This window comes from Carcharhinus amblyrhynchos, chromosome 23 (genome assembly GCF_965287045.1).
Source record: "Carcharhinus amblyrhynchos chromosome 23, sCarAmb.v2.hapA, whole genome shotgun sequence".
Classification (NCBI taxonomy): Eukaryota; Metazoa; Chordata; class Chondrichthyes; order Carcharhiniformes; family Carcharhinidae; genus Carcharhinus; species Carcharhinus amblyrhynchos.
This window is the reverse complement of record NC_137346.1, coordinates 8850481-8877954: the sequence shown is the minus strand read 5'-3', so window position 1 is coordinate 8877954 and position 27474 is coordinate 8850481. Positions and strand designations below refer to the sequence as shown.

The window sequence follows — 27474 nt, the reverse complement described above, 5'->3', positions numbered from 1 at the left end:
CTGGCCTCTCGGGCAGGAAGAGGCCCCACCCCCAGGTTTCCACAACGAATCACTCTGTGCATCACGAAGTGTGGGAGATTCATTTTGGAAATCACATTTTTATAAACAAAAAAACTAGCGGGATTTCCTCCCATTTTCCCACACGTTGGGGACTTCAAATTTCTTTGGAAGAATCCTGGCCTAGATCTCAAATTCCCATCAGGATCAGCTTTCCAGGCATCCCCATCTTCCAGAGAAGAAGCTGTCTCAGTAGCCCATCATTCTTATCCTGAAAAGCATTGCGTCTCTGGAGGTGGCAAAACCAACACCTCATCAACACCCCCATGTCCCCCCACCACACCCCAAAAAAAAATGCATCTTGTTGTCACATGGCTCAGGGTTGTGAGCATAGGACATTCACTTGAAGCAACATTCATGATGTAATCACACTCATTCCTCTCACATTACCTCCTGAATTTTCTATTTCGGGGCAGCATGGTAGCACTGCTGTCCCACAGCACCAGGAACCCAGGCTCAATTCTCTATCTCATACCATTCATAGAGAAGGAAAGGATAGAGTGCAGAATGTAGTGTTACAGTCATGGCGAGGGTGCAGAGAGACTTAATGCAAGGTAGATCCACCATTGAACTGGTGGAGGCTACCTTGCTAAATATATTTAAGTCACGGGTAGATAGGTTTCTGATAGACAGGGGAATTAAGGGTTATGGGGAGAAAGCGGGAAAGTGGAACTGATCCACTTCAGATCAGCCATGATCTTATTGAATGGCGGGGCTAGGTGGCCTACTCCTGCTCCTATTTCTTATGTTCTTATGTTCTTATTCCTGGCTTGGATGACTGTGTGGAGTTTACACATTCTCCCCATGTCAGTGTGGGTTTCCTCCCGCAGTCTGAAAGACGTACTGGTTAGGTGCACTGATCCAAACAGGTGCCATAATGCGGCGATTCAGGGAATGTCACAGGAACTTCACTGCAGCGTTAATGTACTTACCTGTGGACTAATAAATAAACTTTACTTCCTGTCTGGCAATGATGATTTCACAATAGTTAAAGCCACTAATGGCAAACAGCACGATGCAAAACACATTATTATTGAAGTTTGCCTTATCATTCAGAGTCACTCAAGTGTTTGCTACCAAATAAATCTGTTGGATTTTAAGCTGGTGTTGTGCGACTTCTCACTGTGTTTACCCCAGTCCAACACAGGCATCTCCACATCATTATCAGAGCACTTGACTGGAACAAAATGAAATAATTAATCCACTGCGTCGGAGGGAACAAGAGAAAAAACAACATCTGCTGAAGGGAGTGAAATACCAGCGGTGGGATTTTTCTGGCTATGCTCACCCCTCCCAAACACTGGAAAATCCCACCCGAGATCAACAGACCTTTGAATGGACATTTGCTCCAACTCCTGTGGCAAGGGGAGACTGGAAATCATTCCCCACCTGGGCTGCATGGTGTTAGATTGAGTTGGGTTTGATTGGGTCAGAATCTATTGAAGCCAGACTGAAAAATCTCAGCAGGGTCTGACAGCACCTGTGATCTCAAAGCTTTGACAAAAGGGGGTGGTGATCTGGACTCAAAACGTCAGCTCCTTACAGATGGCTGCGGAGATTTTCCAGCGTATTTCTCTTGGGTTTCAGATTCCAGCACCCGCAGTAATTTGCTTTGCCCCTCCAAGAGAGAAAAAGATTGCAACCTGGACGTTTTTTCTTTTGCGCTGTTAGGATGAAGCGAGGACAAGTTCTTAGTGAAGGATTCCAGGCAACAGACACCTTCTCCCAAGGCAGGTTATCAGATGGCAACGATTAGAGACTGCGGCTGGATTGACAGAGAGAGAGAGAGAGAGAGGCCACTTACACTGCTGGAAAGGAACAGCAGAACTTGCTGAGTGAGACAGACAGACAGACAGAGCAGTGTCTCTGGGGCTCCCTTTGCAGCGCTCACTCCCCCAGCTGGCACCGCTGCCACTCCGGGCTCCGCTCCTTGCGCTCACCAATAACCCCGGCTATTTCCTCGCTGTTTATATCTCGTCGGCTGCCCGAAGAGGAAACTGCAGAATACCGGTGGCCGGAAAGGGACAAGCCAACCGCCGAGTCAAAATGCGATCACGTTGATTTGGTTCGGGTTCCTGTTCCAAAGCTTCTGTTTCCACTCCCACTCCTTTGCCACGTTGCCTCCATTCCTCAGTTACAGTCCTTTTTAACAGCAGGGACATGCCGAGTAAGAGTGAGACGGTTAACCACAATGTGACAGATTCCTGATTTGGTAGCTCTCTGTATTTAGCTCATACAAAGAATGACTTCATCTTCCTGCCTGGTGTATCTATAATTGCTGCATTGTCAGTGCTGTGAAACTGTTCCCCAATTCCTAATCCCCTAATCCACTCCTAAAACCCAAATCATTCCAATTCTCCAACTCACTCCTAATCCCCAACTCACTTCTAATCCTAATCCCCCACTCAGTCTATTCCTTCCAATCCTATTCCCCAAATCATTCCAATTCTCCAACTCACTCCTAATCCCTAACTCACTTCTAATCCTAATCCCCCACTCAGTCTATTCCTTCCAATTCTATTCCCCAAATCATTCCAATTCTCCAACTCACTCCTAATCTCCAACTCACTTCTAATCCTAATCCCCCACTCAGTCTATTCCTTTCAATTCTATTCCCCAAATCATTCCAATTCTCCAACTCCCTCCTAATCCCCACCTCTCATCACCTGTCTGTAAACTGGAAGGTGATTTGATTTTCATAGAATAGAATCCCTACAGTGCAGACGAAGGCCATTCGGCCCATCGTGTCTGCACCAACCATAATCCTGATGTGGAGATGCTGGCGTTGGACTGGGGTAAACACAGTAAGAAGTCTCACAACACCAAGTTAAAAACCAACAGGTTTATTTGATAGTAAATCCACAAGCTTTTGGAACATGCTGTTCCTTCACCAGGTGAGTGGAGAGTTCTGTTCAGAAACAGGGCACATAAAGGCACACACAGTTTACAGAATACTGATTAGAATGTGAGTCTTTACAGCTAATCAAGTCTTAAAGGTGCAGACAATGAGTGGAGATAGCATTAAGCACAGGTTAAAGAGATGTGTATTGTCTCCAGACAGGACAGTAAGTGAGATGTTGCAAGCCCCAGCAAGTCGTGGGGGTTACAGATAGTGTGACATGAACCCAAGATCCCGGTTGAGGCCGTCCTCATGTGTGCGGAACTTGGTTATCAGTTTCTGCTCAGCGATTCTGCGCTGTCGTGTGTCATGAAGGCCGCCTTGGAGAATGCTTACCCAAAGCTCAGAGGCCGAATGCCCGTGACCACTGAAGTGTTCACCAACAGGAAGGGAACAGTCTTGCCTGGTGATTGTCGAGTGGTGCTGCATGCAGACACTACAACAACGGATGAATGAACAGTGCAAACAGTGCTGAGAACAGTGCCTTTCTGTGATGTTGATTGGAGGGATAAATCTTGGCCTGGACATCACGGCTAATTCCCTGTTCTCCTTCGGAAGCGGTCACGGGCATTCGGCTCTGATCTTCGGGTAAACGTTCCCCAAGGCGGTCTTCACGACACACGACAGCACAGACTCGCTGAGCAGAGACTGATAGCCAAGTTCCGCACACATGAGGACGGCCTCAACTGGTATCTTGGGTTCATGTCACACTATCTGTAACCCCCACGACTTGCTGGGGCTTGCAACATCTCACTTACTGTCCTGTCTGGAGACAATGCACATCTCTTTAACCTATGCTTAATGCTATCTCCACTCATTGTCTGCACCTTTAAGACTTGATTAGCTGTAAAGATTCACATTCTAATCAGTATTCTGTAAACTGTGTGTGCCTCTATATGCCCTGTCTCTGAACAGAACTCTCCACTCACCTGGTGAAGGAACAGCATGTTCCAAAAGCTTGTGCCGTTTACTATCAAATAAACCTGTTGGACTTTAACCTTGTGTTGTGTGACTTCTTACTGTGCCAACCACAATCCCCCATGCTCTATCCCTGTATCCCTACATATTTACCTTGCTAATCCCCAACACTAAGGAGCAATTTTGCACGGCCAACCAACCTAACCCGCACACCTTTGGAGTGTGGGAGGAAACCGAAGCAACTGGAAGAAACCCACACAGACACGGGGAGAATGTGCAGACTCTACACGGGTAGTGACCAAGGTCAGAATTGAACCCAGGTCCCTGGCGCTGTGAGGCAGCACTGCCACCCTTTTGATTTCCTCTTTTAAGTCCTGGCACACTTCCCAGCCCCACAGGTTCAGTGTGACCCAATTTCTATTAAAAACCCTGCGGCAATTTCAGAGAGTTTATTTGCTCACAATTAAACATGGCAGTAGGATTGCTACATAGCTTCCTGCGCAAGAACAGTTTCTTTATTTTTACCATCAGACTTTTAAATGGACCTACATCGCAATAAGCTGATCTTTCTCTACACCTTAGCTATGACTGTAACACTACATTCTGCGTTTCCTTCTCTACGTATGGTTATGCTTTATCTGTATAGCGTGCAAGAAACTATACTTTTCACTATCTACCAATAATAAATCAAATCAAATCATTCAATAAAGGAGAGGGAGAAAGAAAAAGATTCACAGGGCAAAGACTGTGAGAAAGTAATTATTGTTTCACATGTCCAGAATCCAGGATCAAAGTACAGTGAATTCCTTTGCAGGCGTCAGCAGATTGTAAACTAGATAACTCCCTTTTCACGTGTCTGTGATGAGACAGGCATGCGGAAATCAATCCATCTTATAGGCAATGGTTCAGAAATTCCAGTAGAGATTGTGAAGATGGGGAGAAAGAATATTCAAACCTGGTCAGGGCTCCCTTTCTGCGCTGTTTGATGGAAAGGAAACAGGCTGAGGCTTTGCAACTCCACAAGGCAATTTCCACCAGCTGGTGGGGATGGGGGGAATGGGGAATGGACTATATATAGAACATAGAATGTAGAACATCACGGCGCAGTACAGGCCCTTCGGCCCTCAATGTTGCACTGACTTGTGAAACCAATCTTATATATATATCGCTAATTTCTAACATTTAAAATTTGGACAATAACCCTTTGTAAAATGACTGAAGGGACCCTAAACAAAAGGGATTATTTGGCAGCATTGCAGAAAGTTATGCCTCGTTAACTCTGAAGAGACACTAATGACCCCTGTGGGTTGAAGAGACCAGGCTCAAAGGGACCTTTGTGGTCAGGTGCATTGACCTGAACAGGCGCCGGAATGTGGCATCAAGTTGTATGACTCCCACCTCTCCGCTTCGACTTTGACTGGGTTGCTGATGGGAGGTTGCAGTTTCCTATGCCCGACAAGACAAATCAGCTCCAGTTGGCCGGGTCTTGTGGAGTGTAGATGGCCTTTGTAAGATAAAATATTAAAGTTTATTTATTAGTCACAAGTAAGGCTTACATTAACACTGCAATGAAGTTACTGTGAAATTCCCCTAGTCACCACATTCTGGCGCCTGTTCAGGTCAATGCACCTGACCACAAAGGTCCCTTTGAGCCTGGTCTCTTCAACCCACAGGGGTCATTAGTGTCTCTTCAGAGTTAACGAGGCATAACTTTCTGCAATGCTGCCAAATAATCCCTTTTGTTTAGGGTCCCTTCAGTCACTTTATAAAGGGTTATTGTCCAATTTTTAAATGTTAGAAATTAGCGATATGTATATAAGATTGGTTTCACAAGTCAGTGCAACATCGAGGGCCGAAGGGCCTGTACTGCACTGTAATGTTCTACATTCTATGTTCTATATATAGTCCATGGGATACTTTTATTCATTCATGGGATGTGGGTGTCGCTGGCTGGCCAGCACTTATTGCCCACTCCTGAAGGGAGTTGAGAGTCAACCACATTGCTGGAGCTCTGGAATTACATGTAGGCCAGACCGGGTAAGGATGGCAGATTTCCTTCCCTAAAGGACAGTAATAAACCAGATGGATTTTTATACCAATCGACAATGGTTTCATACTCATCATCAGACTTTTAATCCCAGGTTCTTATTGAATTCAAATTCCATCATCTGCCGTGGTGGGATTCAAACCTGGGTCCCTAGAGCATTGCCCTGGGTATCTGGATTACTAGTCCAGTGACAATACCACTCCACCACTGCCTCCCCAATTAGTCCTAGGTAAATCTGTACACTGCCCAGCATGTTGGCCTGTATTGCTATTTTACAGTACGAAACAAGTTATAAAAACAATAGACTAGGCAATGGCTGGACCATTAATCCAGAAACCCAGCTAACGTTCTGGAGACCCGGGTTTGAGCCCCTCCAAGGCAGATAGTGGAACTTGAATTCAATAAAAAATATCTGGAATTAAGAATCTACTGATGACCATGAAACCATTGTCGGTTGTCAGAGAAACCCATCTGGTTCACTAATGTCCTTTAGGGAAGGAAATCTGCCGTCCTTACTCGGTCTGGCCTACACGTGACTCCAGAGCCACAGCAATGTGGCTGACTCTCAACTGCCCTCTGAAATGGCCTAGCAAGCCACTCAGTTCAAGGGCAGCTAGGGATGGGTAATAAATGCCAGCGATGCCCATGTCCCACAAATTAATAAAAAGAAAGCCAATCCTAATTCAATTCATGGATTCATATACCCCCTGACCCCCGCCCTGGCCTTGGAAACACAGCCTAAAGGAGGTGTATTCTCAAAACAAAACTTATTATACAACAGCGCACACCACATGGTTGGCGTGAACCTTCCCTCTCCCAATGTCTCTCTCTCTCTGTCTCTCTGGTGAGGAACCTATGGCCATGCTCTGGGAAGGTTCTGTTCAACCTGTCAAGCTTTCAGTTATCATCACTCTTTTTACCAATTCATCAATTGTCAAAGTGGAACCCAATCAAAAGTATTTCGAAAGGCCCACGCCAGTGCTCCAGATTGATCCACTTTCCCTGCTCCACATCCAAAGCGCTCCAGATCACGCCCAGAGCGCTCCAGATCACATCCAGGGCTCTCCAGATCACATCCAGAGCGCTCCAGATCACATCCAAATTGTTCTAGATCACATCCAGAGCTCTCCAGATCACATCCAAAGCGCTCCAGATCACATCCAGGGCGCTCCAGATCACATCCAGAGCTCTCCAGATCACATCCAGAGCTCTCCAGATCACATCCAGAGCGCTCCAGATCACATCCAGGGCGCTCCAGATCACATCCAGGGCGCTCCAGATCACATCCAGGGCTCTCCAGATCACATCCAGGGCGCTCCAGATCACATCCAAATTGTTCTAGATCACATCCAGAGTGCTTTTCATCACACGCAGATCAATGTGCAGGACAATACCATACTCCGGACATATCTGATCTACGTTGCACATGTCAGTCTGAGCAGAAAGACACAGTGTGGAAAGTAACGTGATTCTCTTTAACATAATGGCCTGAATCTTACCGCCCTGTCCGCCACAGATTGGAACAGATGAGAGGTGGATGATGGAAATGTCCTTTGACCTACAGTAGGATTTTATGGTTTTGGGATGAGTGAGGCTATAAAATCCAGCCCAATGCCATGATGCAAATCAATATGAGTCTGGGTCCATAGGTCAGTGAGATTCTAGCCAGGAAGACACTGTTATCTGAGTGAAGGAGGTGAAGCTAAAGTTTAACTTATGAAAATACTTCAATCCCTGCGGTATTGTTAATGCTGTTTATTTTTCCCTTGACAACACGGCCCAGGTACAGCTTGATGTGTGAAATGATGAATCGAAGCACACCTACAGGAGGGGAGGAAATAATGAGAGGCTCATGTTCTCTCTATAGTAACCTCCTTTTAAATAATGTTGTTGTGATACGTGTTAACTCGGTGAGTAATGCCATCCCTTCTCAGTCAAAGGGTTTCAATTCCCACCTGTGTATTAAAGTCTAGCTGACCCCCCAGTGCTGTACGAACCTGTATGTTGCAGTGTTGGAGCTGCTGCTTTGGGGTGAGACGTTGCAAGGCTCAGGCAGTGGTGTAATCAGTGGTGTTCCCTCAAACTGGAGCATCTTGCCTTCCAGCTAGGCATCTTACAGCCTTCCAGTCTCAACATCAAATTCAACAACTTCAGATGATTTGCTTGACTCCACTTTGACTCCTTTGTTTTCATTGTATTTTATTTAAATTTTTTACCTTTCTGTACCTTTTATTTCTTTATTGCCTTTCTTCATTTTTCTTCCCCCTCCACTGCTTCTCCCCTCCCCGACTTTATCTCCCTTCCCTTATCTTTTCTCTCCCTTTGCTTCCTCTTTTCTAAATTTTACCTCTGTCCCAGTCACCCCGCAACCCCCCCCCCCACACCCCCAAAACATTTTCATTCTAGCTCCTCTGCTGTTTGGCCATTTATTTTCTCCACGGGCTGCCATTAGCAGTCTTTCCCCTGGCGTCTGCAGCCATGACTCACCTTTCATTCCCTCCCCCTGCAGTATAAATATCTCCCACTTTCTATACCTTTCAGCTTTGATAAAGGGTCATCTGGACTCGAAACATCAGCTCTTTCCACTCCTCACAGATGCTGCCAGACCTGCTGTGATTTTCCAGCATCTTCGCTTTTGGTTGTAAGACCCTTACACTGGGGTTCTCACTCCCCTCACAGGTCCGGACCCCATACTGAGGTGGGCCTCGCTTGTCCCGAAACTGTAAAATCCCATCTGAGATCAACGGACTTTCCCATTCTCTGGCCCTCGCCCACTCCAATTCCCATGGCGGGAAGGGTGGTAAGATCCCACCCGAGCTCAATGGGAGGCACGGTGGCACAGTGGTTGGCACTGCTGCCTCACAGCGCCAGGGACCCGGGTTCCATTCCTGCCTCGGGTCACTGTCTGTATGAAGTTTGCTCGTTCTCCCCGTGTCTGCGAGAGTTTTCTCCAGGTGCTCCAGTTTCCTCCCACAGTCTGAAGATGTGCAGGTTAGGTGGATTGGCAAAATTGCCCCTTAGTTTCAGGGGGGATTAGCAGGGTAAATATGTGGGGTTCTATGATTCTACACTCTCTCTGGCAGTTAGTAGAATGAGAAGTGATCTCAATGAGACCTGTACAATTCTGGGATTTCCTTATTGGGTAGATGTTGAGTGGGCGTTTTCCCCAAGCTGGATAGTCTAGAACTAGAGGACATAGTCTTAGAATAAGGGGGTCAGCCATGCGTGGGTTTCCTCCGGGTACTCTGGTTTCCTCCCACAGTCCAAAGGTGTGCAGGTTAGGTTGATTGGCCATGCTAAGAAATTGCCTCTTAGTATCCTAGGGGTGTGTAGGTTAGAGGGATTAGTGGGTATAATATGTAGGGATATGGGGATAGAGCCTGGGTGGGATTGTGTTCGGTGCAGGCTTGATGGGCCGAAGGGCCTCTTTCTGCACTGTGGGGTTCTATGATTCTATGAATAGGGCCTGGGTGGGATTGTGGTTGGTGCAGACTCCATGGGCTGAATGGCCTCCTTTTGCACTATAGAGATTGTATGATTTCCATTCTCCGCCCCTCACTGGTTCCAGTTCCATGGTGGGCGGGACGGTAGAATTTTAGTGATTATGTGTAAGTGAGTGTTTGTGTAATTGTATGCATGAACTTTGATCATGTGTGTTTTTAGGTAATTGTGCGCATGGGTTTTAGTGAGTGAGTGAGTGTGTAGGTTTGTGTGAGAGTTTTTGTGAGTGAGTGTGTGGGTGCTTGTGTGTGCGGGTGGGTGTGTGTGTATGAGTATGTGTATGTTTTGTATGTATGTGTATGTATGTGTGTGTATGCATATGTGTGCATGTTTGTGTGTGTGTGTTTGTGTGTATATTTGTGTTTGTGTGTGAATTTGTGTTTGTGAGTGAATGTGTTTGTGTTTGTGTGTGTGCGTGTTTGTGTGTGTGTGTTTGCGTGTGTTTATGTGTGTGTGTGTGTGTTTGCGTGTGTTTGTGTGTGTGTGTGTGTGTTTATGTGTGTGTGTGTGTGTTTGCGTGTGTGTGTTTGCGTGTGTTTATGTGTGTGTGTGTGTGTGTGTGTGTGCGTATGGCTCTGCTTGTGTGTGTCTGTTTTAAGTATGAGCTTGGCTGTGTCTATGACTCTGATATCCCACCCCACACCCTTCCTGCTCTCACACTTATTGTCAGGATTCCCACACACCAACAACGGGAATACGGCCAGTGCCCGGAGAAGCATCTTCTCAAAGTGAGGAGAGAAAACTGGAGGGCCGTGAATTCCCTCTGTTCCTCGCGCTATAAATAACAGCACTCTCTAAGTTGTGTACGCTGGCAGTAATAAATCTGAGGGTTGAGATCCCAGCTACAAGGTGGACATCATCTCAACCCGTCAATGTGTTATATTGCCTGGTGTCGGTCCCCAGAGTGTGTGCTTGCTGCGTGTAGTTCCTTCTCCACATTTCCATTACTCTCGATCAAAATGAGCTCTGAAGCTTAGCAGCTTAAGATGCATGGGCTGCAAGATAAGTGTTATCAGTCCAGCACTCAAAAGATTATCGATCCTGGCTGACAAAATACTACTGTATAACAAACTGGGCAGATGGTCAATTTGCTGGGTTTCTTTTCTCTGAAGCTGTTTTCAGTTCACTGTTAATTCATTGGGAAAGCAATTCTTCTGTTTTGTTCCCTTCTTATCCTACTGACTCTATTTTTCCACCAGATGCACTACTTTGGCTGCTGCTAATGGAATCTGGGCCATTCAACCACATGAATAAATTTATCAGCGGCTTCTCCAGGGAGCAGTGCTGGAGCCTAGAAAGGATCCGACTCCATCCCCATAAACTAAAGGGCAGTCGTTCCACATGGCGCTGTTCTGCCTCGTAATTGGCAGCCGAAATCAAAGGATAACCGCGGGTAACGGGAACGGTCCCAGTGTGATTTCAATCATAGAATCACTAGTGTGCAGAAGGAGGCCATTTGGCCCTTCGAGTCTGTGCCGACCACAATCCCACCCTGGACCTATTCCCCACACATTTAACCTGCTACTTCCCCTGATACTAAGGGGCAATTTTAGCACGGCCAATCAGCCTAACCCGCACACCTTTGGAGTGTGGGAGGAAACCGGAGCACAAGGAGGAAACTCACGCAGACACGGGGAGAACGTGCAGACTCCACACAGACAGTGACCTGAAGCCGGAATGGAACCTGGGTCCCTGGCGCTGTGAGGCAGCAGTGCTAACCCACTGTGCCATAGAGGAGAGTCCACTGGCACTCTGACCTCAGCAGTGACCTACAGGTTGCGCGCTGTCGTAGCAATTGCGACTTCAGTTATTAACAAAACTGGATTTCAGTGGAATAACTTGTTGGAAGCAGACTGAATCAAGGTGAAGGATTTCTTTTGCTGTCCGCAGGAGAAATCACATTTACAGTGGCTACAAAGTTAGTTTCCACCCTCTCAAACACACCCACACCTCCCGCAACATCCCAGTACCTTTGGTTACAATGATTAGAAATGAATGCACTCCCTTAGGAATCCGCCGTTACCGAGAATTGCTGCAGATTCCAGATATATTCATCAAATTTAAGGATAGGATTTGAACCCATGTCTCGGAGCGCTGGCCTGGGCTCCGTGCTGACTAATCCGGAGACGTTAACACTGCACCACCCACCCTCAACCCCTCCCCCCCAAACCACCCACCCCCACCTCCACAAACCCGCATCCCCCCCCCACCTAACCTACCATCACTGCATCATCCACCCCCACCCCCCCACCTAATCCCCACCCCCACAAACCCACATCCCCCCCCCCACCTAACCTACCATCACTGCATCATCCACCCCCACCCCCCCACCTAATCCCCACCCCCACAAACCCGCATCCCCCCCTCCACCTAACCTACCATCACTGCATCATCCACCCCCACCCCCCCACCTAATCCCCACCCCCACAAACCCACATCCCCCCCCCCACCTAACCTACCATCACTGCATCATCCACCCCCACCCCCCCACCTAATCCCCGCCCCCACAAACCCACATCCCCCCCCACCTAACCTAACCCCTCCCACCCTATCCCTACCCCACCCCCAAACCCCCGTCAAATTCCCACAATGAGAACCTCTCCCCTGATGAAGGGCCTGAATTCGGACCGTGGTCTGTGATTGATTCGCCACATGTGGCAGTGTCTGGGACTCTGCTTTAGAAACTCGCAGCTGTTTGTACGGTACGCTATTTATAACTTTAAGACTTAAAGCTGGTGGGGGTGGGGGTGGGGGTGGGGGTGGGGGAGCCGGGAGCTCAAAGAACAGAGAAAATTACAGCACAGGAACAGGCCCTTCGGCCCTCCAAGCCTGCACCGACCAACTGAACTAAAACCCCCTACCCTCCCGGGGACCGTATCCCTCTATTCCCATCCCATTCATGTATTTGTCCAGGCGCCCCTTAAAAATCACTACCGTATCCGCTTCCACTCCCTCCCCCCGGCAGCGAGTCCCAGATACCCGCCACCCTCTGTGTAAAAATGTTACCTCCTACAATCTCCTTTAAAACCTTGCCCCTTAAACCTGTGCCCCCCCTCTAGTAACTGACTCTTCCACCCTGGGGAAAAGCTTCTGACTCTCCACTCTGTCCGTGCCCCTCGTAATCTCGTAGACTTCTATCAGGTCACGCCCCCCCGCCCCCCCGCCCCCCCCCCCCAACTTCTGTCGTCCCAGTGAGAACAAACCAAGTTTCTCCAACCTCTCCTCATAGCTAATACCATCCCCCCCCCGCTCCCAATACCAGGGACATTTTCCTGCTGTGTCACTCATTCCCAAGCCTAGTGTAGCAGGAATCGTTCCATAGCCCGTCCGCTGCACACTGTCAATATGAACCCAGTCAATATGAACAGAACGTGGTGTTCCCACATTTCCGCTGGATGGGACAGGTCATTCTGCCCCTCCACATTTGGGCCATTCCCCCCCCCCCTCCACATTTGGGCCATTCCCCCCCCCCCCTCCACATTTGGGCCATTCCCCCCCCCCTCCACATTTGGGCCATTCCCCCCCCCCCTCCACATTTGGGCCATTCCCCCCCCCCTCCACATTTGGGCCATTCCCCCCCCCCTCCACATTTGGGCCATTTCCCCCCTCCCCCCCCTCCACATTTGGGCCATTCCCCCCCCCCTCCACATTTGGGCCATTCCCCCCCCCCCTCCACATTTGGGCCATTCCCCCCCCCCTCCACACTTGGGCCATTCCCCCCCCCTCCACATTTGGGCCATTCCCCCCCCCCCCTCCACACTTGGGCCATTCCCCCCCCCCTCCACACTTGGGCCATTCCCCCCCCCCCCCTCCACATTTGGGCCATTTCCCCCCCCCCCTCCACATTTGGGCCATTTCCCCCCCCCTCCACATTTGGGCCATTCCCCCCCCCCTCCACACTTGGGCCATTCCCCCCCCCCCCTCCACATTTGGGCCATTCCCCCCCCTCCACATTTGGGCCATTCCCCCCCCCCTCCACACTTGGGCCATTCCCCCCCCCCCTCCACACTTGGGCCATTCCCCCCCCCCCTCCACATTTGGGCCATTCCCCCCCCCCTCCACACTTGGGCCATTTCCCCCCCCCCCCCCTCCACATTTGGGCCATTCCCCCCCTCCACATTTCACTGCCAGTAAAAAAAATCTATGTTTTAATTTCTTTTTTTTGAAGATACTTGCAATTTTTGTTATGGCACGTGAAATATGGATAAAAGCCACGGCAGGGGGGGGGGATCAAAGCAAAAAGAAGTTGGGGGGGGGGACCCCCTGGCTGAGCAGACTGATAGTGAGGCCATCGCCTTCATTGCAAGCGCATCTCTGATAACCTCAGGAGAATGATACAGCCTTCAGGACAAATGCAACACCAACTCTTTAAGGACGAAATTCAAAGGACATTAATATGTATCCATTTGCGTTGATACCTGGTCAAGGTGTCTAAAGGCAATGAGGGATTAGATAGAGTAGATCTTTTTATATTCATTCGTGGGACATGGGCGTCACTGCCTGGCCAACATTTATTGCCCATCCCTGGGAACCTGGGTCCCCAGTGCATTAGCTGAGTTTCTGGATTAATAATCGACCATTAATACCACTGGGCCATCACCTCGCCATAGAAGGAAATTAAATTCTCATTGTGGGGGTGTTGGGGGCAGAATCCACAGACCCAGGGTGCAAGCTATTCCCAATGGAGCCCGACTACCTCAGAACAAAACACTTCAGAACTTCCCAATGTGCTTTTACAGACGACTAAGTATCTGCAGTGCAGTCACTGTTGTAATCCAGGACAACACTGGCAACGAAACTGCTGCTCGGGAGAGTTTGCTGAGAACAGTGTATTTCTGTGACGTTGATTGGAGGGATAAATCTCGGCCTGGACACCAGGGCTAATCCCCGGTTCTCCTTCAGAAGCAGTCATGGGCATTCGGCCTCTGATCTTCGGGTAAACGTTCTCCAAGGCGGCCTTCACTACGCACGGCAGCGCAGAGTCGCTGAGCAGAGACTGATAGCCAAGTTCCACACACACAAGGACGGCCTCAACCGGGATCTTGGGTTCATGTCACACTATCTGTAACCCCCATGACTTGCCTGGGGTTGCAAAATCTCACTCACTGTCCTGTCTGGAGACAGCACACATCTCTTTAATCTGTGCTTAATGCTCTCTCCATTCACATTGTCTGTACCTTTAAGACTTGATTAGCTGTAAAGACTCGCATTCCAATCATTATTCTATAAATTGAGTTTGTGTCTTTATATGCCCTGTTTGTGAAGAGAATTCCTACTCACCTGATGAAGAAGCAGCAAGCACTCTGAAAGCTAGTGGCTTTTGCTACCAAATAAACCTGTTGGACTTTAACCTAGTGTTGTGAAACTCCTTAGTCCTTCAGAACAGCAGCATGGGATCTCGCGAGGGGGGAGGGAACCCCTCGTAACTCTGGTTCAGTGAGCCATGTGAAAGGCAGCATTGCCAACAATGCAGCACTCCCTCAGCACAGCACAGGAGGAGGTGTCCACCTCGATCTCGTGCTCAGGTCTCTGGAGCCCAGCTTGAATTGTCTGATACGAGTAACACGTCTCGCGACAAGGTGTGTGTGGGGTGGGGGTGGGGTGGGGGTGGGGTGCGGGAGATGTGGTGGTGTGGTTTGCGGATTACAGCAGGGGATAAAAATAAACAACTATCCAGAAATGCTGAACACGGCAGCTGAGGGAGCTGTCAGCCTGAAGGAGAAACAACTGCAGTCAACAATTATTTTCTTTTGCCAAACATGTCTGTTTGAGTTGCACTGAAGCTCAGTGACAGATAGAAGCTCCACTAAAGGCAGGAAGTTCATAGAATCCATACAGCGCAGAAGGCGGCCATTTGGCCCATCGAGTCTGCACTGACCACAATCCCATCCAGGCCTTGTCCCCAATCCCACCCAGATACTTACCTAGCTAATCCCCTTGACACTACGGGGCAATTTAGCATGGCCAACCCACCTAACCAATACGTTCAGAATTATCATAGAATCCTACAGTGCAGATGGAGGCCATTCGGCCCACTGAGTCTGTACTGGCCACAATTCCCATGCACTAGGCCCTATCCCCATGCATTTACCCTGACTAGTCCCCCGATACTAAGGGGCAATTTAGCACGGTCAATCCACCTAACCTGCATATCTTTGGAATGTGGGAGGAAACCGGAACACCCAGAGGAAACCCACACAGACATGGGGAGAAAGTGCAGACTCCACACAGTCAGTGACCCGTGGCTGGGAATTGAACCCGGGTCCCTGGCGCTGTGAGACAGCAGCGCTAACCACTGTGCCACTGGAGTTAGCAGCTTCTGACAGCCATTTGAAGATCTTGACTATTTGAAGATCTGTTGCTTCAGCGTTAACCTTAGCAACCGTTCATAGAATCCCCACGTACGGAGGCGGCCATTCAGCCCATTGAGTCTACACCAACTACAATCCCACCACGCCCTACCCCATATCCCCACGCATTTACCCTGCTAGATCCCCTGACCCTGGTGACTGTTGGTGTTTGGGCTCAGGTACATCCAATCAAGACCAACTATTGGAAGATGTAACGGAAGTTATCAGACAAGATAAATCCTATAAAGACTTCAGGGTGCCAGGACGAGGCCATGAGTTAGATAAAAGCAAAATACGACAGGGGCTGGAAATCAGAAATAGAAATAGGGAGAGTGCTGGGAAACAGTGTGGAGAAAGGTTCTGAGTCCAATATATCCCTGTGAAGCAGGAGAGTTTGTTAGACTCGGAACATTCTCTCTCCAGAAGTAGATAGATCAGGAGGAGAAATATTGAGCAGTTCAATGAATTGAGATGATGATTTGGACACAATTCTTCCAGCAATATTCCACCACTCCTGAGGAAGAGACTCAAGCCAAAGTTTCTGATATTCTACGCAACACTTCTGAAGAGGGGAGATGTCAAGGCAGGAGTGCTGGAATAGAAACACTGACCTTCTCTCATGGGGAACATTACACCCCCATAGCGATACTCTGCTGAGCTCCTCCTCCAGTCTTCATTTCTTGTGGGTTCTCACTTCCTTATGTTGTGGGAAGCGATGGCGCAGTGAGGAATGGATAAAGGCCACACGGGACTGTCTGACACAGACTGTCACACACACACACTTAGACACACACGCGTGCACACACACACACTTGCACACAGACACACACTGACACTGACACACTTTGACACACACTCTGACACACACTGACACACACACACACAAAAACAGACACACTAATAGACACACAAATACACTCTCACACACACATACACCTATCAATAAGGATTGTGAACGTGGTTTAGTTTGCTCTGTACATAAGAACATAAGAAATAGGAGCAGGAGTAGGCCATCTAGCCCTTCGAGCCTGCCCCGCCATTCAACAAGATCATGGCTGATCTGAAGTGGATCAGTTCCACTTTCCTGCTTCTCCCCATAAACCTTAATCCCCTCGTCTATCAGAAACCTATCTACCCGTGAATTAAATATATTCAACGAGGTAGCCTCCACCACTTCAATGGGCAGAGAATTCCAGAGACAGAGTGCAGCATGTGTAGGCTATTAAATGTTCAAGTTAATTTATTGGTCACAACTAAGGTTTACATTAACACTGCAATGAAATTACTGTGAAATTCCCCTAATTAATCTATAGTTAGGAGCAGCTGTCCTCTATAGAGAGAGTGACAGGAAGTATCATTTATTGCAAATGGATTAGTGATTAATCCCCAGTAAAAATAAAAACCATGTTCAAAAAATAAATAGCAATGTTAATTAATTAAAGCCCGATGAACATCAGATAAAGAATGTCAGAGAAACTATCAGGATAGAAGGCCATTCAGCCCATCTTGGCTGTGCCCGTGCTAGCTCTCCCACGAGGATTATCAAACTGAGATTGGGAAGGTGTAGTGGTGAGTTGGGGTGTTTGATACGGTCGAGGTAGCGAGTGCTGGGGACACACCCACTGTGGGTCACAGCTTTTCATCAACTCCCACTCACCTCCCCCCACCCCCACCCCCGGATTCCGAGGCTCAGTTCACATCATCGCTTCCCAGGTTCATCAGGAGGTCATTGTAGCATCGTCACGTTGTCTCTCTCCCCCGTGGGTCTTCAAACAGCAAAGCTGGAAAAGGAACAAAATCCGAGTGAATTTTCTTTAACCAAACTCTTACAATTGGAAGCAGCATCTCATCTCCACTCCCAGAATGTCTCGGCTTCCCGCGAGGGGTATTTTGTCCAAGCAGTCACTCCTTCAGCCTGGAGTTCGAGATGGTGATGGCCACACAGGAACGTCAACAAATCTTGGAATGTTTAGTCCATAAGGAGATCCATTTGATTGACACTCTCTCTGTCTCCAGGGTTTTGCTATCTGCAGCACATACAAGCTACAGAACGCAGTGTAGCGCACTGCCCAGGATTCTAATACAACTATTACGGATGTAAAGGGATTGCCCCATTAAAGGGAATGGGTCAGGTGACCCAGGATTCAAGCTCCCTTCTGCTGAAGCTTGCCTTGCCTGCCTTATGTAGACTGTGTGAGAGAACCAATGTGTCAATAAACAGTTCCAGTTAGTTTTCTTCCATTTACCTTGTGGTCTTTCATTCGTCTTGATATCAGACCTCAAACATAATACACACCGGCAACCTCAACCTCCCTGAAGGACAAGGGCAAAAGGCTGAACACTAACCTCAAAAGGATAGGACATAGGAGCAGAATTAGGCCACTCGGCCCATCGAGTCTGTTCTGCCATTCAATCATGGCTGATATTTTTCTCATCCCCATTCTCCTGCCTTTTCCCCATAACCCCTGATCCCCTTATTAATCAAGAACCTATCTATCTCTGTCTTAAAGACACTCAATGATCTGGCCTCCACAGCCTTCTGCAGCAAAGAGTTCCACACACTCACCGCTCTCAGGATGAAAAAATTCCTCCTCATCTCTGTTTTAAAGAATCATCCCTTTAGTCTGAGGTTGTCTCCTCTGGTTCTAGTTTTCCCTACTAATGGAAACATCCACTCCACTCCATCTAGGCCTCGCAGTATCCTATAAGTTTCAATAAGATCTCCCCCTCACCCTTCCAAACTCCAACGAGTACAGACACAGAGTCCTCAACAATTCTCATACGACAAGCTCTTCATTCCAGGGATCATTCTTGTGAACCTCCTCTGGATCCTTTCCAAGGCCTTCCTTAGATATGGGGCCCAAAATTGCTCACAATCCTCCAAATTGGGTCTGACCAGAGCCTTATAGAGCCTCAGAAATCCATCCCTGCTCTTGTATTCTAGCCCTCTCGACATGAATGCTAACATTGTGTTGGTCTTCCTGACGTGGGAATACAGCCACTGTTCCATTACAGTCACTGGGTCAAAATCCCGGGACTCTCTGCTGAACAGTATTGTGGGAATAATTTCCACGGCTGAACCTGCGGCAGTTCAAGGCAGCCGATCACCACCATCTTCCCAAGAGGGAACTAGGGATGGTTAATCAATGCTGCTCTTGCTCAAACCCAGAGAATAAATGAGAAAGACCTACCTGGCATTGGAACCCAGTGTTCCCAGTACAACAGTCGCCAACGAGTCACATTACTGTGCATCCTCCACGTTTATTCATCACCCACAGGGTCATCTTTTGCTTCGAGTCAGTGGCTGGCGCGTAGCGGACATTGTTCATCTTCTCAAAACCCAGCGACCTCACCACACAAGCACGGCGATGGCTGAATGTCTCAAAGGTGCATTTGCCGTGGTACGCCCCTGTGCCACTTTTACCTGGGGGGAAAGATCAGAGGGATCATAGAACCCCTACAGTACAGAAGGAGGCCATTTGGCCCATTGAGTCTATACCGACCACAATCCCACCCAGGCCCTATCCCCGTAACCCCACATTAAAAAACACCAGCGTGGCTTCTGTGGGACCCATCGTCAGAAAGACCTCATGCTGAGAACATGGAGCTCAGTTCCTTTAAGATCACAAAAGTTTCATTGTTACGTCAACGCAGGCTCAGGTCAATTAGAGATTCAGGGTGGGTTTTTCAGAGGATAAAGTGGGATTGGGATTGGAAGATGTTTTCTAACCCTGGGGAATTCCAGGAAGCACTTGGCCGTATCAGTTGATGCCAGCTCTACAGGTCCCCCCTCCATTCCCTGCCTTCCCAAAGTTGGATGAGCTAGAATGGGCAGAATGGCCTTCCTCCCCTGCTTTTATTCTGTGAGCGACTCTGTCCACAGTTCTGAGCTCCCATTCAGAAAATGCCTTCTGCAACCGGGCATCCCACAGCTGGAGCGAACGCCAACAGCTGGAGCGAACGCCAACAGCTGGAGCGAACGCCAACAGCTGGAGCGAACGCCAACAGCTGGAGCGAACGCCAACAGCTGGATTGACAGCATTCCTGGAGAAACCAAACTCACTCCCATCAGATTCCCAACTCCAGAGCGGGATGGGTAAACAGCTGAAGGTGTCTGGATTACCACAGCAAATGTTTCTGCCCAATAAACATTGGGAATAAATGGTAGGAGCCGAACTCTCTCACGTATAAACGGTAAAGCTTTCTGTCCTCTCTCTCCTTGACTCTGGTGTCACACCCTGCAATCCCACTGAAAAGGGGAAGTGAAACGGAGGGACGAGGGGAAAGGAAAGCTACTGTGGTAACACAGGAAATGCTGGGGCCAATTACCATAGAATCATAGAACCCCTACAGCACAGAAGGGGACCATTCGGCCCATCGAGTCTGCAACGACTGCAATCCCACCCAGGCCCTATCCCCGTAACCTCACTAATCCCCCTAGCTAGTTACCAGATAATTTCAGAGTCTTCATGACATAATGCAAATGAGATGCAGTGGTATTGTCACTATCTGTGATATGGATTGAGGGGGAAATACTGACTCGAACACTTCCCTGCTCTCCCTCAAACTAGTGTTCGCCCAGTAATTGAAAGAATAAAAATGTTCTCCGACCCCCTGCACACAAGGATGGCTTCCGTGTAGATAGCCATGATGTGGAGTTGCCAGCATTGAACTGGGGTGGGCACAGTAAGGAGTCTCACAACAACAGGTTAAAGTCCAACAGGTTTATTTGGTAGCACGAGCTTTTGGAGCGCTGCCCCTTAAATCACCTGCTCTGTTACTGAATAAACCTGTTGGACTTTAACCTGGTGTTGAGAAACTATTTACTGTCCGTGTAGGTATTAACATGGGGAACCAGTCCTGCAGCGAGAACCAAGGATGCCTTTTACCAAAGGATCTTGTTCTCCTCTTTCCAACGTGTCTCATTCAGTCCGACCCTCCCTGCAGGAGAGTCAGAAATGTAAACAAACGTTCTGGACTCACCAACACCCCCAAACGGCAAGGTGTCGACAGTGTAATGGATCATGCAGTCATTTACAGTTACTCCACCACTGGAAGTCTCTGCGATCATTCTCTTTATTAGCTGCAGAAAGAGAGGCAGAAAAAATCTTCAGTTTGTAGCATTGAACAATCCAGTTGGCTCCAGATTACCAGTTGAATCATAGAATCCCTCCAGGGCAGGGAGGAGGCCATTCAGCCCATCGAGTATGCACCAACCACAATCCCACCCAGGCCCTATCCCTGTAACGCCACATATTTACCCTGCTAATCTCCCTGACATTCAGTTCAATGTGGTGTGACCAATCAACCATGGACTGGTGAGTTACTCACCTCCTGATTCTCTGAAGCTTGTCCACCATCTCCAAAAGGCACAAGTCAGGGGTCTGATGGAATACTCTGCACGAGTGCAGCTCCAACAACACCCAAGATGCTTAATGCCATCCAAGACAAAACAGCCTTGGGTTTATTGGAATTCCTTCCATCACCACCACACGCAGTGTGTACCATGTACAAAATGCAGCCACTCACCAAGGCCCCACTCACCGCACCTTCTAAACCCTGGACCTCAATTAGCTGGAAAGATACAACGGGGACACCAACACTCAAAGCGCACAACACCCTGACTTGGAATAATACCGCCATTGCTTCACCGTCGCTGGGTCAAAATCCTGGAGCTTCCTCCCTAACAGCACCGTGGGAGTACCTACACCACACAGACTGCAGCATTTCAACAAGGTTCACCAGCACGTTCTCCAGGGTGTTAAAACTGGTGTGGCCGGTGACACTGACATCGGGTCAGTGAATACAAAAAGTTACACCTGTTTCCCCAACGTTAAACAGCGCTACTGTCGGAACGTGGATTAATAAAACCTCACACAGTTATAATCACAACTTTAACATTGTAAATCATCCAAACGATACAGAAACAGACCGAGCAACACAACAAGCGAGCAAAATATTAGTCACGGACATGAGCTTTAAACAGCATTACAAGAGTCAGAGAGGGGGGTGGGAGTGGGCAATGGTTTGGGGGAGATGGAGGGGAGGCAGTAGTTTGGGCTGGGGGTGGGAGGAGGGGTTGGGAATTCCTGAGCTCAGGATGGATATGGCTGAAGGCAGGAGCTCCTAAACGTGACCAGGCCCGGTATCTCACACCGTCACCACGGTCCATCTCACAGCAGCCGGTGTCAGAGAGCCACTGCTATCCCGTCTCCCAGGATTTTCACCCAGGCCTCGGTTCATTTCACAGCACGTCCAGGATCAGCGGGAGCACCAGTAGAAGAAACCGGATTAAATGAAGGCTGCGTAGCAGCGTCACGTATTGGAGTTCACAGGAACAGTTCCTTCAGTCAGTTCCTGATCTCAGCCGGCTCGCTGCAGTGAGGCTGGAAGTTGGAGGTAAAATTCTCTCTCAATGGGAGGTTCTGAGGATGGCCACCATGAATCAGCCTTCCAGGGAGACCTGGGAAGTGTTGGTGACCTGTCCTCTCGGTTGAAGGGTTTGGAAGGTTCAAACACAACTTCCAAAAGCTCAAATTCCCCACCTCCCACCTTTCCTGAAGGAATTCCATCCTTGTTGTGACTACAGTTCACCAGGTCTCAGATCCCCATTGATTCTCCATTCGGAATCGGACAGGGAATCTCCAGGATAATCGAGCGCGGCTCACTCAGCACGGACTGTGTGAGGGGAGGGACCCTGGTTAATTTGTCCCGTTCTCACCCGGGCGAGAGTGAAACCACATTTGGAATATTGTGTTCAGTTCTGGGCACCTCACTATAAGAAGGATGTGGAAACATTGGAGGAAGTGCAGAGGAGATTTACCAGGATGCTGCCTGGTTTGGAGGGTAGGTCTTCTGAGGAAAGGTTGAGGGAGCTGAGGCTTTTCTCTTTGGAGTGGAGGAGGGTGAGAGGCGACTTAATAGAGGTTTATAAGATGATGAGGGGGATAGATAGAGTGGACGTGCAGAGACTATTTCCTCGGGTGGATGTAGCTGTTACTAGGGAGCATAACTATAAGGTTCATGGTGGGAGATATAGGAGGGATGTCCGAGGTAGATTCTTCACTCAGAGAGTGGTTGGGGTGTGGAATGCACTGCCTGCTGTGATAGTGGAGTCGGACACTTAGGAACTTTCAAGCAGTTATTGGATAGGCACATGGAGCATTCCAGGATTATAGGGAGTGGGATAGCTTGATCTTGGGATTGAACATAGCTCGGCACAACATTGAGGGCCGAAGGGCCTGTACTGTGCTGTAATGTTCTAACCCAGCGCGCCTGAGACACGGGGCCAGACCCAGATCAGGTAGCTCTTCACAGACCCACTGGAGCCTGTTCCTGGTGTGACTGTGTTGGCCACTCACTGGATGAACCGTCTCCCCGGTTCTGCGCGCACCGTGACAACAATTAGTTCAAAGAAAACGCAGAGAGAGATACACGTCAAACTGCGAAAGGGAAGGGAGCAGCCAGAGGGTTCCCGTCTCAGAGACCAACGCACCAAACAGCCCCAGAGGCTGCAATCCTCACCTTCTTGCTGTGAGAGAAGACGTAGAAAGCCAGAGGCTTGTCCCTCTTGTTGATGAAGCTAATGGCCTCGTCGGCACTACCGACCGTGACTATCGGCAGCAGGGGGCCAAAGATCTCCTCCTGCATGATCTTGGAGTCGGGATCCGTGTCCCTGACGATTGTGGGAGCTGAGCAAATATCAACAAGAGGCTCCGTTTAGTAATTGAAGGAGTTGTCTCCAATCAGTGACCAAATGAGTGTCTGGTGAGATAGTTACTGCATTGATTTCAATTTCCCAAAGCTCTCTAGATTCAGGAAGGTCCCATTAGATTGGAAGATAGCAAATGTAACTCCATTATTCAACGAAGGAGAGAGACAGAAAGTCAGAAACTACAGGGCAGTTAGTTTAACATCTGTCACAGGGAAAATGGTAGAATTCATTATGAAAGGGGTTATAGCAGGGCACTGGATTACCTTGAGCTTATTCAGGCAGAGTCAACATGGTTTTGTGAAAGGCAAATCATGTTTAACCAACGTATAGGAGTTTTTTGAGGAAGTAACAGGTGCTGTGGATAAAGGGGAACCAGTGGATGTACTGGACTTAGATTTCCAAAGGGCATTTGACGAAGTGCCACATCAAAAGGTTATTGTGTAAAGTAAACGTTCCTGGTATAAGGGGCAACATTTTGGCACGGATAGAAGATTGGCTGGTGAACAGGAAGCAGAGAGTAGGCACAAGTGGGTCTTTTTCAGGTTGGTAAGATGTAATAAGTGGTGCGCCACAGGGATCTGTGCTGGGATCTCAATTGTTTACAATTTATATAAATAATTTGCATGAAGGGTTGGTTGTGGAATTTGCTGATGACGCAAAGAGAGATGGAAAGTAAGTTGTGAAGAGAACATAAGGAGGCTACAGAAAGATATCAATAAGTTGAGTGAGTGGGCAGTGGGCTGTTGGGAGACGGGATGCAGATTTGAGATTACAGTCAGAATAACCGCGACCTTATTAAATGGCAGGCTGGAGGAACTGAATGGCTTCCTCCCACTCCCTGTTCCTATGTCTGTGCGCCTCTCCGTATCAGAATGCTCAGCACTGGGACATTAGCAGGATGGGATGTGGAAAACCCAGTCCCTGCTTCTTTTCCAGGGAGAAGTCACCGATATAAATATGGGGAATAGAATATGGGAGTGAGAGGATATTAAAGTTCAGCTGTCGGTGAACAATATCCAGCTTTCTACTCTTTCTCCCATCTCCGATCCACAGCCTAGCGCACCCTCAGGCTGTGCTCCAACCTGGACACCTGCCCCCACCCCCACTCCCCACCCTTCCCAAGACCTCCATCAGCTGTGGATATAAGGATTAACAAATACAGATTCAAGGTTTTGGGAAAGGGATGCAGGAGGAATTTGAGGAAGAATTGTTTGTTTGTAAAGTGGGAAGGACCTGGAACTCGCTGTCTCCCTCGTGGGCAATCAATTCATTTCAATAGACAGGCACCTGAAGGAATTAACCTTGCAGGGCTACAGGGATAAGAGTGGAGGCAGATGGGACTGACTGGACTGAGCAGCACGGTGGCACAGTGGTTAGCACTGCTGCCTGACAGAGCCAGGGGCCCAGGTTCAATTCCCGGCCTCGAGTCTGCACATTCTCCCCGTATCTGCGTGGGTTTCCTCCGGGTGATCCGGTTTCCTCCCACAGTCCAAAGATGTGCGCTTTATGCTGATTGGACATGCTAAATTGATCCTAGAGACAGGGGAGTTAGCAGGATAAATATGTGGGCCTGGGTGGGATTATGATCGATGGGTCGAATGGCCTCATTCTGAACTGTAGGGATTCTATGACTTATCTATGGAGAGCCAGTCTAGACTAGATGGGCCTTATGGCCTCCTTCTGTGCAGTAAACGTCTATGAATTTATTGGCTGTAATGCATTTTAAAAGAAAAAGAGAGAGTTATGAAGAGTGTGACAGAGATCACCTCGGTTCCATGAGATAATATTCATCCAGCCTGCATCGTCCCGATATTGATACGAAAGTCCCAGAGCAGCTGGGTTAATGGCCACACTTCACCCCCCCCACCCCCCACAGCCTCTCCAATACCTATGTAAAGATTCTCTTCATCACTTTGACCACCGTACGCAACGTCCGCTCCCTCCAGCAAAGACATCAGCCTCTTAAAATGTCGCTGGTTGACAATACGTCCATAATCCGGGGATTTCTGGGGATCAGCTCCGTAGAATTCCTGGAACAGACCGAGTAAGGAATGGTCAGACAGGGAAACACTCCAATGGCCATCTTGATGCCGCAACGTTGGTTTTGGGGGGTCGGGGGGACGTCTAATTGATTGGATCAATAGGAAGGAATTAGACACAAGACGGGTGATTCCACACACGTTAGAGTTTTGTATCAAGTTCTTCCATTCCCCTCAGCATTGGGAGAGTTGGAATTCCACATTAAAATTCTGGGAATTAGATTGAACAAAAATCGGGAAGAGTGAGGATGAAGCTGTTGGATTGCTGGAAAACTCCGATTGGTTGACTAATGTGTTCCCCGGAGGGAAAGGTGCCATCCTTCCCCAGTCTGGGACTTTACATGATTCCAGACACGCACCAACACGCTTGACCCTTAACTGACCCTTGAGATGGTCGTGTGAACCAATCAGCTGCCAGCAATTTATTACCTCAAAAGCCTCAGGAAGGAAGCCCATCATCTTCTCAAAAGCATCTCTGGCTGGTGAGTAAATGCCCACCTCCCAGCAATGCCCACAGCCCGGGGACCCCATAAAACAACACAGGGCACCCACCATCCTTTCCCATTCACACAATCTCATTCCCAATTCCATTCCCTGAGGGCGAGTAACTGGTGGCCATTCCTTGTATTCGATCCCGGGATGTGGGCTTCGCTGGCACGGCCAACATTCATCACCCATCCCCATCCCTAATGACCCTCGAGAAGGTGGCAGTGAGCAGCCTTGGTGAACCCCTGCCGCCCAAAGACTGCCACAGCAGACAGTCCACAGATAGTCCAGACACTGGGACCCTGTTCAATCCAACACACATCACGGAGGAGATTGGTTTAAAATTATGACGAGACGGGATTGGTGGAAACTGGCAAATTCCCGTGGGTGAAATGAGGGAAATGAGAATCAAGTTAAACTGAATGAGTCGGGGCGGTGGGGGGGGGCGGGGGGGAGAGCTGTTTGTTAGACACAGGTGATGGTTTTGGGGTCACTGGTGGAGTTAGTGATGGGATCAGGAGCATCAATGTTTAGGAAGAGGTTTGAAAAATGGTTTAAAGGGAAAAGTGAGGGGATAAAGGTCAGGCACATGGGATAAGGATGTGTGTGAAGGATAAACACTAACACAGACTGGCTGGGCCTATTTGTGTTGTCATTCTCCAATATATCCTCAAGAACCGACAGAACACCACAATTGTTACAGCATCGTGTCAACGCTGAGATTTAAACCCCGACTGCAGAGTTATCACACCCCCTGCCGGCTCCTCAACACAGAGACTGGAGCGAGTGAGTGTGAGGAGGCCCGAGGGTGCCCGAAGGTGTGAGTGTCAGGAGGCCTAAGAACATAAGAAATAGGAGCAGGAGTAGGCCATCTAGCCCTTCGAGCCTGCCCCGCCATTCAATAAGATCATGGCTGATCTGTCGTGGCTCAGTTCTACATTCCCACCCTCTTCCCATAACCCTTAATCCCCTCACTTATCAAAAACCCATCAACCCGCGTCTTAAAAATATTTAGCGAGGCAGCCTCCACCACTTCAACGGGCAGAGAATTCCAGAGATTCACCACCCTTTGAGTGAAGAAGTTCCTCCTCAACTCTGTTCTAAACTACCCCCCCCTTTATCTTGAGGCTGTGCCCCCTAGTCCTACTGTCCTTTCTGAGTGGGAAGGGCCTCTCCACCTCTATCCTATCCATCCCATTCAACATCTTATACGTCTCAATGAGATCTCCCCTCATTCTTCTAAACTCTAACGAGTACAAGCCTAGTTTATTCAGCCTCTCCTCATAGTTCAACCCCCTCAACTCCAGTATCAGCCTAGTAAACCTCCTCTGCACTCCTTCCAAGGCCAAAATATCCTTGCGTAAGTACGGCGACCAAAACTGCACACAGTACTCCAGCTGCGGCCTCACCAGTGCCCTATACAGCTGCAGCAAGACCTCCCTACTTTTATATTCAATCCCCCT

At 48.7% G+C, this 27474-nt stretch overlaps 2 protein-coding genes across 3 annotated transcripts in view; both read right to left on the bottom strand.

The window, feature by feature from the left end:
- The window catches only part of LOC145357423 (aldehyde dehydrogenase, dimeric NADP-preferring-like), a 32817-nt gene extending 30579 nt beyond the window's left edge, over positions 1–2238 (bottom strand). Inside the window, exon 1 of the mRNA XM_080210751.1 lies at positions 1862–2238. The gene's annotated coding sequence lies outside the window, so the exon portion shown is untranslated. The remainder of the gene's footprint in view (positions 1–1861) is intronic.
- Positions 2239–16973: 14735 nt separating this feature from the next.
- LOC145357422 (aldehyde dehydrogenase, dimeric NADP-preferring-like) overlaps positions 16974–27474 on the bottom strand; it is a 33614-nt gene continuing 23113 nt past the window's right edge. For both annotated transcript variants that reach the window (XM_080210750.1, XM_080210749.1), the window contains exons 7-11: positions 25375–25516; positions 23297–23463; positions 20756–20855; positions 18964–19196; positions 16974–17553 (exon numbers count right to left, since the gene is read on the bottom strand). In XM_080210750.1, coding sequence (XP_080066876.1) covers positions 19009–19196; positions 20756–20855; positions 23297–23463; positions 25375–25516 — 597 coding nt within the window. In that variant the 3' untranslated portion in view covers positions 16974–17553; positions 18964–19008. The remainder of the gene's footprint in view (positions 17554–18963; positions 19197–20755; positions 20856–23296; positions 23464–25374; positions 25517–27474) is intronic.